This window comes from Dermacentor silvarum, chromosome 11, assembly GCF_013339745.2.
Source record: "Dermacentor silvarum isolate Dsil-2018 chromosome 11, BIME_Dsil_1.4, whole genome shotgun sequence".
Classification (NCBI taxonomy): Eukaryota; Metazoa; Arthropoda; class Arachnida; order Ixodida; family Ixodidae; genus Dermacentor; species Dermacentor silvarum.
The window spans coordinates 56,531,074-56,541,673 of record NC_051164.1 but is presented as its reverse complement, the minus strand read 5'-3'; the positions used below and the strand labels follow the sequence as shown (position 1 = coordinate 56,541,673).

The following is a 10,600-nucleotide window of genomic DNA, read 5'->3' as shown; positions in this document are numbered from 1 at the left end:
GCGCAGCATTAAATTAAAAGTACAGAAACAGCCTCTGCCTCTACATAAGAAGATACTTTGTTTTACCTTATATTAAGCAAATATCGGGTAAATAAATTGTCGTTACCGCTAAATAAGGTATTCCGGGATGCAAAAGCTAGCATAGGAAAAACACGTCTTGTGTCTTGTGCTGGCGTAAGTTATGAAAACAGGCAAGTGACTCTCGTTAAACGTTATTGCTAAACAGCAAGCAGTGCAGCCGACTTGAGACAAGAAATATCAGGTGTTTCGACTTCACATGGGAGAGACAGAGATTGCATATTTAGGAGAATAGATAGTGTGGCATGCCCTTGACTAATCAAATAAAAAAGGCAGTCCATACACTCTGTCAAAAAAAAAAAAGAATTTGAAAGTAAGAGCAGCAAAAGACAGTGGACGAAAGGGAAATATTTAGTTCTTCTTATCACATTCTGTTTCTTTGTTTCTTTCGTGCGTCTGTGCTTCCTTTAGGAACATTACTATGTCTATATTGGGGGAAAGTAAGTCAAATACGTTTGCTTCAATGAAACGGATCTTAAGTATATTGTCAAACAAATGTCTTACCGGTACTTTCCTTCCATGTCAGACAGATTGATATTATTACAATTGAAAGCCGAATTATCTGGCCGGGTTCTCTGTAACTCTGGGACTACAAGTGCCTAAAAGGTATGAAAATATAAGACACCTGTAAAAGAGCCTTGGAAAATTAGGGGTATCAAAATGGCACTACTAATTTACGACCAACCAACTTCAGAACATGTTGCTCAAATTGAGTAACTTCGGCACGTCCAGTGTATAAATGCTCATGATTACAGTGTCTACATTTTCATTGCTGATAGCAATTATATGGACACCCAAAGCGGATTTCTGCCGTCGGCTTCGTTGTCACCGTCGCCGTCGGCGAGAAGTTCCATATTATGTCAAACAGCGATGAAATCATCGCCGTGCGCCGTATGCTGTATGTGCGAGTGAAAGCGCGCGAGGGCCGCGCGCTTTCATGGGGAGCGAACGCACGGCGGAGAGCAAACGCGCATTCCGCGCCGTGCTCCCTGAAGGGCTGCAGAATTAAGCGTCTCTTTCCTCCTTTACAATCACCATATATATCGAGCCAACGCGACTTTTTCCGTCGCGCGAAAGGCCGGGGGGGGGGGACGGGAGGGGGAGGCGAGGCGAGGTTTAGCTGCGGAACCAAATGCGTTTTTGGGTAAAAACGTTGCGAGACGAGTAGGTGGTAAAGACTTCCGACGCTGCTCGACGAGTGTCCCGTTCTGATATTGTCGAAAACCTCCAAGCCACGCCCCCAGAGGCACCGGCAACAGTCACCAACGCCGCGCGCGTTCGGAGCGTACGCGGGCAAAACGCCGACGACATCGACAATAGTTGTGCGCGTTGCTGGTGCTGCTGAATGTCCAAGTTTATACAGCGGATAAAACTGCTATCCTTACTCCGTATAGCTCTCTAGTAATTTGCTATCGCAATTGATGCTTCGCCTTTCGGGTGAAACTGCGACATTTTAAGTGCGAAGCATTTCTTGGCGAACATTTGCTACTTTGACAGTATCTATCTATCTAGCCGCCTACGACTCTGTGCTCAAATGGTCGTTTCGTTAACTTGGTATATACCAAAATTGACATACTATGACAAGAGTATATGACGAACATAAATGATATGTCATGACATGCATGTCATGTAGGTCATGAAACAGCCGCCTACGTCTTGGTGCTCTCATGGTCCTTTCGGTAGCTTGGTAGGTACCAAAATTGGCATAGTATGACAGGAGTGTATAACGAACATAAGTGATAGGTCATGACATAAATGTAATGACATGCGTGTCATATAGGTCATGACAATGATGCAGCAAAAATATTACCACTCAAAAACCACTAAAATGGTTTCGGACGTGGGTGCTAAGTGAAGGAAACACTAAAGGATGCTGGTAGAAATCATAGTCATGAGCATGACTAAGCAAAAATGACAATGACTCGCGACAAAAAAATTAACACTCAGGAACCACTAGAATAGGTTCAAACGTAGACACTAAGTGAAAGCAACACTAAAGGATTGTGGTAGAAGTCATAGTGATGACCATGACTCATCAAAAATGAGAATGACTTAGCGAAAAAAGGTTAACGCTGAAAAACCATTTAAACGGGTTCGGACGTGGGTACTAAGTGAAGGAAACACTAAGGGATGGTGGTAGAAGTCATAGTCATGAGCATGAACAAGCAAAAATGCATAACTGAGCGAAAAAATATTAACATTTAAAAACCACTGGAATGGCTTCGGATGTGGGCACTAAGTGAAGGAAACACTAAAGGATCATTGTAGAAATATATTAATGAGCATGACTCAGGAAAAATGACAATGACTCAGCGAAAAAAAAATTAACACTCAATAACCAATGGAATGGGTTCATATGTGGTTCTAAGTGAAGGAAACGGCTAAACATTGATGGTCGAAGTCATCGTCATGAGCATGACTAAGCCTTTCGCCTTATGATTTCTTAGGTGTAGCTAAAGGGACTCCTGAGTGCTCGACCAGAGTGGCAAGATGGGCTTGTTGGTTCATCATGAAGGCAGTATTTCAGTGCTTAGTAAGGACAAGGACAACGAAGGAGACGTACGAACACACAGGCGCTGTGTGTTCGTGCGTCTCCTTCTTTGTCCTCATCCTTACTAAGCGCTGAAATACTGCCTTCCTGAGTGCTCATGACATGAGTGTCATGACATCCGTACCATGTAGGTCATGAAAGAGCCGCCTACGTCTTGGGGCTCTCATGGCCGTTTCGTTAACATGGTAGGCTCCCCGCACACTGCTTTGCATAACATCGATTCCCACAGGGCGTGGGATGTGCCGGCTTTTTTTTTTTTTTTACAGTGTCTTCGTCTACACTACTGAGAGTTCCGAGAGAATAGTCAGTCATTATTAGTGATTTTTTTCTATTCTTCAGTGTTTTTGTTCCATGACTCATTTAAGTACATCTGACAACCGTTTGCCTTGAATGGCGAATGCGAGTTTTTGAAATGGAGGTGTGAGGAAGGCATTGTAATATTTTGCCATTTAAATGCACATATTAATTTGCGCCATAGGCTTTCTATTTTCGTAGCCCTTGTAATATATTCGAGGTCTTAGTTAAAATTAGAAATGCCCTTTTCAATTAAGCGGAGATCTGTCACGTTGTGAGTGCTGCATAAATCGGCGGTGACAGTTATTAAAGCAACAAATCTAGCAAGATCTTTTAAAACCCCGAAAGTCAGGTTTGAGCAATCACTGAACAAGGAAAACCAGAACAAAGTCTTGGCTGAGAAATTTGGCAGATTTTGGCTGAGAAATCAACAGCAGCAGCGGCAAAGTTAAATACACAGGCGTAAGAGTATGATGTCCCAATTTGCAGGTATTTTCCTTCCTAAAGACTGCTTGCCATTGAATGGCTTTTGCTAATAGCGTGTCCAACGTCGCATCCGACAAATGTTCATGCTAACAGTTCTGCAAAAAAGAGCTTTTTCTAAAGCGAAGGGCTCTTTCTTGCTTCCGCTAGATGGCGGGTTCTGTCTACTGGCTGCTGGCGGCTGCCTCCTTTCTCGCCGTGTAGACAACTGGACTCTTCGTTGTATGCAACCGGAAACGTGCCCATTCTTGGCCTATCTCCCCGAATGTGTACGTGTCACTACGACACATGCGGTATAAAAATTATAAATGTTGTTATACATGTGTCATGCTCCTCTCGTATTACACCCTCTCATCAACTTTCTTCCCTCGACAAACACCGCACACCGACTTTGACCTCGTGCCAAAAAGATAACGGCTACAGGGGACGAAGCTGTGCTAGTGTCCTCCACTACTGCTGCTACCTCGATAACTGAAACAAGGTACGCTTCATCTGAATTGCAACATTGTTTTTTGGCGTGTGTGAGAAACGGGCCCTGGGGATTTGTGGACTCTGCGTTCAGATCAGAAAGACCTACTTAAAATATCGGAGCGTACTAGAAATGCAAATGCGTTCTGCTTCCCTGTTCTAGCTTTTTATTGAAAAAAGGAATTCATTTTATGAAAAGGTCTGAGTAGTTGTTATTATCGCCCATTCTTCACGAAGTTTCGTATTTGTTCTTCTTGTGCTGCTGTTGTCTGTTCTGAACTCGGTGAATTTCAACACGACGTGACATTTGAAGGCTCAGTTTCTGAAGTAAATATAATCAAATGCTGCATGCAGCATTTGCCTTGTCTGTCAGAAGCGCTAAGTGATTAGTTACCAACACCGCTTTCTTTTTTACGAGAAAGGGCATAGGTATAAACGCGCAAAGTTCGCATTAACAAAAATATCAGCCATTTGGCTCGTTACCATGCTTGTCAAAATTACCATTAGAACATAGCTACAAATAATCTCTCGCAAACATACAGTAGATTTACTGATATTCGCGTTTTTTTAACACCATCGAGGAATCTACAGTGCAATGTTTTTGGAATGCTTTTTTATTGTCATAAATCTAGTTGGGCCGATATTCATCGATATCTTGTTATGCCGGAAGAAAACATAGGTCACGCAGGTAAACTACGTTGAGCACGACAGCTACAAAGACGCGCTAATAGAATGTTGAAGAGCACAGAAGGAGGCAGAAGGAGTCACTGGCACTCCTGTCACCCTGGGTAATTAGGCGTGGCAGCTTGTGCGGTCCTACGAAATGCTGCCCAAACCTCAATAGATGGATGGAAGGCGATAAGTCATATCAGAGCATCGCGTAAAAAGGAAGGAAAGAGTGGAGAAGAAAAGGAAAGGCAGGGAGGTTAACCAGGTCAGGACAACCGGTTTGCTACCCTACACATGGGAGCGGGGTGAGGGGGAATGAAAGATGGGGAGGAGAGAGAGAGAGAGAGAGCACATAACGTACACAGCACACACATCGTCAGTCGCAGTCCGTCACTCTTGCGTGGTATGTGACAGCACTGTCATAGCCGCTTGTCCAAGCCCGTTTCCTTTAAAAACCTAAGCAGTCCCTTCGTTGCTTTCAGCTGCGATGTTTTCTGTCGACGACACGCGAGAATGGTTTCAATTGACAGTGGTCGATTGTCCAGGTGTGCTAGAACGGACTCCAGGGACTGTCTCGGAACATTATATTCAGGACAGTCGCATAGAATATGTTCTAGCGTCTCCTCGCAAAGACAGACATTGCAAAAAGGGTTGTCGGCCATTCCAATGAGGAATGAGTAAGATTTCGTGAATGCCACCCTTAGCCATAAGCGATAAAGCATAGTGGCCTCTTTTCGGCGGAGTCCAGTTGGCATACAGAGATGCATCAAAGAGGGCAGGTGGTAGTGACGATTGCTCCGGTTGGTCTGGCTGCTTGGTGTGCACCATAGAGAGAGCGTGATCTCCTGTGCAAGCACTCGAAGTCTGCTGGCTGCGTCGGACCGTGAGAGCGGTATGGCCTCTTCCTGTGTGTCGTCAAGAGCTGCCCGAGCGGCATTATCGGCGTTTTCATTCCCTATGACGCCGCAGTGACTTGGGAGCCACTGAAACGTCACGTGGTGTCCTTTCTCCTGTGATGTATGGAGTAAGTATCTAATATCGAATACGAGCTGTTCGTATGGCCCGCGACGCAGAGCTGATAGCACAGATTGTAGGGCTGCCTTTGAGTCACTGAAGATTGACCATTGTCGAGGTGACTCCCGATTGACGAAACGAAGTGCCGCACGAAGAGCAGCTAGTTCCGCAGATGTCGATGCCGTTGGGTGGTCAGCATCGCGTAAAACTGTGCAGTAGTAATGCTGGGAAAACGGTAATTAGAAGGGTTCGCCTCCTCTCGAATCGCTTTCGATGCTTTCAGTGGAACACGCTTGACCAATTACCCTTTTCTGGTCTGATCATTCCTGTAGCAATCATTATGCATGACGACGTAGATCTGACTGGGAGAAAAGCCGAAGTGATAGGTAATGCATGAATCACAGTTTTTCGGCCACTCGGGAACTCGCCTACTTGGAACTATGGACTTGGTTTCTGAGGCCTTTCGCTCTTTTTCAACTTTCGGTAATGTTCATACGCAGCGGCACACCGGGATTTGACCTTTGTGCTGCTCCTGTGGGCCACACCACCATGGGTGGGCTACGGGACTTATATGGTACGCAAACAACATTGACGTAATTTGTGATCACATGTCATCACTAAGGACTGCGAATTTCTAAATTTAAAGGCGACAAGAGCTTATAATACGCAGTTTGTAATAGAAGCCTTTGACGTCATACAACACCCTACACAGGTCGTATTTTACTAGTATAATTGTTTTTTCCATATGGAAGCACCAAAACAAGAATTTGTCACTATAAAAGCAAACTTTGGACCAGAAGACGCTAAGGAAGGAAGGGGTGAAGAAATTCAGCATGAAGGTTGGAATGTTTGGTTATAAAGAGGAAGGTATTTATGCAATGAAATTTTTTAATCACTCGTAGTATTTAGAAAAAATGTCCTTCAGCTTTACTATATATTGTAAGAGGCTGGCGTTATTTGTCCAAGAATGCAGTCTTTTATTTATCAAGGCATAGCGAAAGAATATAAACAGTTTAGGAATAAATTTACAAAGAAAAAGAAAAGGCGAAAAATGACTACTACAGCCGTATATTTAACAATGAATGTATGCGCAGAAGCGACAAAGTATGGAGAAAAAATAAACGAATCACTAAATCGGAAGCCAGTCGATACACTAACAGATACGTTGAATATTGATGGCGCTTTTGTAGGTGGTACAGAACTTGGAACCATTTTAACAATTTCTTTGTCAAAGTAGGATGCGGAGATCACGACATTCAAAATACAATGCATACAACTTCATTAAGAGAATCTTTATTCCTAAAGCCTACTAGCATCCCTGAGGTGATTACAACATTTTCATCCCTGAAAAACAGCCATAGCCTAGACGTAGATGATTTAGAAATTAGGCCAATTAAGTACGTCATACACTTACTTGCACCTGCAGTAATGCACATTTTTAATATTTCCCTGTCAACTGGAGTTTTCCCGCGCAATATGCAGGTAGCAAGAGGTATAGTTATTCATAAAGGAGGGGACAAAAATAATATTGGAAATTATCGACCGGTTTCTATACTTCCTGTGCTATCAAAGGGACTCGAAAAAATAGTCAACTTTCGTATTGATAATTTTTCCCAAAAACATAGCTTGCTAACCGACTGTCAACACGGGTTTAGGAAAAAGTGGTCTACGGAAACCGCCTTAAGTATACAGAAGGACCTTATTCTAGAGAACATTGAAAAAAAACTTCTGACTTTAGGGTTATACTTAGACTACAGCAAAGCATTTGATAGAGTGAACCATAAATTGCTACTGATAAAGCTTAAAAAATACGGCTTCCGAGGAATAACACTTGAACTTATCCGATCTTATTTAGATAGCTGACATCAGTTTGTTGAAATTAATGAGAACAGATCGCAGATAAAACCTTTGACAGCGTGTGTGCCCCAAGGTAGCATCCTTGGCCCGATACTTTTCCTGTATTATATTAATGATATTGTACAAGCAAGTGATATGTGTAAATTTATCGCATATGCAGATGACTGCTCTGTTTTCTTCACAGGTAAAGATTAAAAAAAATAACCCCTATAGCAAGCTCCGTTTGTTATGGACTTGGAGCATGGTCTAAGGCAAATGGCCTCATCCTCAATGAAACCAAAACAAAATGCGTTATTTTTCATGCTCCGGGAAGTTCTACTACATTGCCAGATAATATTGTCTTGGGTCCGTATAAAATTAACATTACGTCATCCATAAAAACCCTAGGCGTAATATTCACAGCGCAGATGTCCTGGAACGAACACGTTAGTCACGTTTGCTCAAAGGTACGAAAAGTTGTTGGTGTGTTAAATCGGAATCGAAGTTCATTACCTTTTAAAGTTAAGCGTCTCATTTATCATGCTCTTTTCCATTCACACCTCAGTTACTGTTTCCTTATATGGGGTAGCACTACCGCGCAAAATATTCAAATGCTGGAAATACTTCAAAAGAAAGCGATTCGGGCGATAGCAAACGTCTCTTTTTTTGAACACACGCAAGAGCTTTTCCAACAAAACAGAATAATTAGAGTTCGTGACATATATAAGTTCAAAACATTACTAAGCTATAGAAATGCTATGTTGGGAAGACTCGATTCATTCCTAACCCTGGCAACTTTACAAGAAAGTAGAAGTACATATTCATATCGTCACCAGGCACCATGGCAGATCCCTTTCTCGTGTACTAATTATGGCTGTCAACGCCTTAAACATACACTACCTTCCCTGCTTAACTATTTCAACCAACAAAATGTTGATGTGTTATCTCTAAACAAAACTAAAATATTGGATCTGTTCTTATAGATGTGTATTGTTAAATGCTCTAACAGTTCCGCAGAACTTATGATGTACTCTCGTTGTGTTTATACGTTCAGACCTTTAACTATGAGCCCCAGCATCCAGGTTTCCGCTGCAGCGATTGTGCCCGGGCCGCGCGGCAGGGCTTGCGTTGTGAACTGGATGTTGCAAAGCGCGTCTTCGCGCTTCTAAACTTCTAGGATGTGATGACGCCCTAGGTTACGTTGCCGGGTGTCTGTCGCGAAAGCAGCAGCCTATGCAGATTTTCTTTTTCTATTTTTTAACATAGATGCGCAGATGTATTTACAAGTATGTAAAATAATTTCTAAAAAAAAAAGAACGTTTCCTGATGGTAACTTGTGTTTATTGTGTACTTCTGTGAAACTTGTTATACATATATATATATATATATATATATTGCTTTTGCATTCTTATGCTATATGCGATTGAGTTTGTGTCAAATCATAATATGCAAGATAACAGATTGTGATTGTATACTGAGAGTCAATTCACACAACTCTATGATAACTATAGTTTCTATACAATAACATGAAAGTATCTGCATATACTTGTGCTTAGAATACTCGTATATCAACACTTTATACGTGATTATATTGGTACACCATCCGCTACCGTGCCTGTCTGAGAGACCGGAGCTCTGTCAAGCCGAAGAAATTTCGGCTTTTTTTCCGGCCCTCCCTTTTCACCTTGTGTATCTCGTGGTGAATTAAACATGTTGATGATGATGAATTATGACACAAAGCAATTTTTACGGCATATATCATAATTTACTAAATGTAGGTGTTCATTTCGCAAGGTTTATCCAGTTGTAAATAATTTTGGGATTGTGCGAATTTCGAGACATGCATTCCCGAAATCTACGACAAAATACATTGCTGTTGCCGCTATTGTTCAATATCAAGGGATAAAAAGGCGTGTTACTCAATATGTGCAATATAGCATTACTAACGCAAAAATAACGGCACTTATGTCGAAACTTGCTTCAATTCATAAAAAACAATAATCTGCCCCACAGAAATTACAGCACTGATTGGCAAATTTTGTGAGATAATTATGACCTTTGATTTTACGAGCCAGTAATATTGACCTCTTAGAGTAATTGAGCTCAACGTGCAGGTTCGTGTTGCATGCCACAGCCAATTTTGCGAAATCTTGTTGACATTAACAAAAACATGATATATATCAGTTTAGCGCTTGATAGACTTGTATATCACTGCGACCTCATAAGCTTCCGCAAATTCGTAATGTTTTTGATATCGTTATAATGAACCAGTCTAAATTCAGCACAGGACAAACGCAACTCCCTGAAATTTCGAGTTGTGTTGTGCTGCATCAAGCCATCCGGCTTTAGTTCCATACGTTCTGTAATCTGAAAACGTGCACATAAGCCTTCAGCCGCTATTATTCCTCACTTTCCATCCTTTCTACTAAATCAGTCAGTCATCAATTATTCAACGTTGATGTTTTCTTACAAATATATACATTCCTATTTTTATACCGGGAGAACCATTGAACCAGTTGAAAGGTTATAGCAGGGGCCCTTTTGGTAAGCTAGGGGACTATCAAAGAAATGCACGAGAAACGAAAAAAATACAGATAATATAATAATAATTGTTTTTGACAGAATTGTATAAGAAACACATGAAAAACGTTTTTTTTCATTACTATAGGAGCTATTTATGTATGTTAAATTGGGCAAAGTGAACAAGCTGCTTAAAGAAATGAGACAATGTGGCTGATCATCTTATGCGCTTCGCTAAAGTGTTCGTAACTTTTGGAGCAATGTAAGAAAATTAAATCAATTACAGTTGGTTCTTGTGTGTGGTACCTATGTAGGGGTAGAAATGAGATAGATAGTAGTGAGCATGGGGGCATTTGATATGCTAACGCGATTGAAGTGCACTGAATGGCGTTATGCAAAGGGTTGTCGGCAATTATTAAAGCACCATAGTTAATATACACTGTGACGCGTTTTATGTTTACTAATCCATACCCCTGCATGACTGAGTTTGTTATTGTAAAAAAACAGCGTTGAGCGCTGTGTTTTGTGCTTCTATGAGGGATTTCAACGTCGTTTGGTAGGCTAAGCCACAAAATGCTATGGTATACGTAAGGTGAGAATGTATGCAGTGTGAGCGGACCCACGCCGTCGTCCGTCGCTATCGCCGAGAGTCGCTTTTCGGAAAAGAAATTACGGTCAGGAAATGGT

At 41.8% G+C, this 10,600-nt stretch overlaps 1 protein-coding gene across 1 annotated transcript; it reads left to right on the top strand.

Annotated features, from left to right (window-relative positions):
• Positions 1-6,043: 6,043 nt before the first annotated feature.
• LOC125941311 (uncharacterized) lies at positions 6,044-8,376 on the top strand. Its single transcript, XM_049658317.1, has 2 exons — positions 6,044-6,131; positions 7,628-8,376. The coding sequence occupies exons 1-2, from the start codon at positions 6,044-6,046 to the stop codon at positions 8,374-8,376; spliced, it is 837 nt and encodes a 278-aa protein (XP_049514274.1).
• The last annotated feature ends 2,224 nt before the right edge of the window (positions 8,377-10,600 follow it).

What these genes read in the sequence shown, in the direction of transcription:
- LOC125941311 (XM_049658317.1), top strand. Translation starts at nt 6,044, where the DNA reads ATGTTCATACGCAGCGGCACACCGGGATTTGACCTTTGTGCTGCTCCT. An exon ending in TGGGCTACGGGACTTATATG is followed by an intron (nt 6,132 to 7,627) that starts GTACGCAAACAA and finishes TAACCCCTATAG; the next exon opens with CAAGCTCCGTTTGTTATGGA.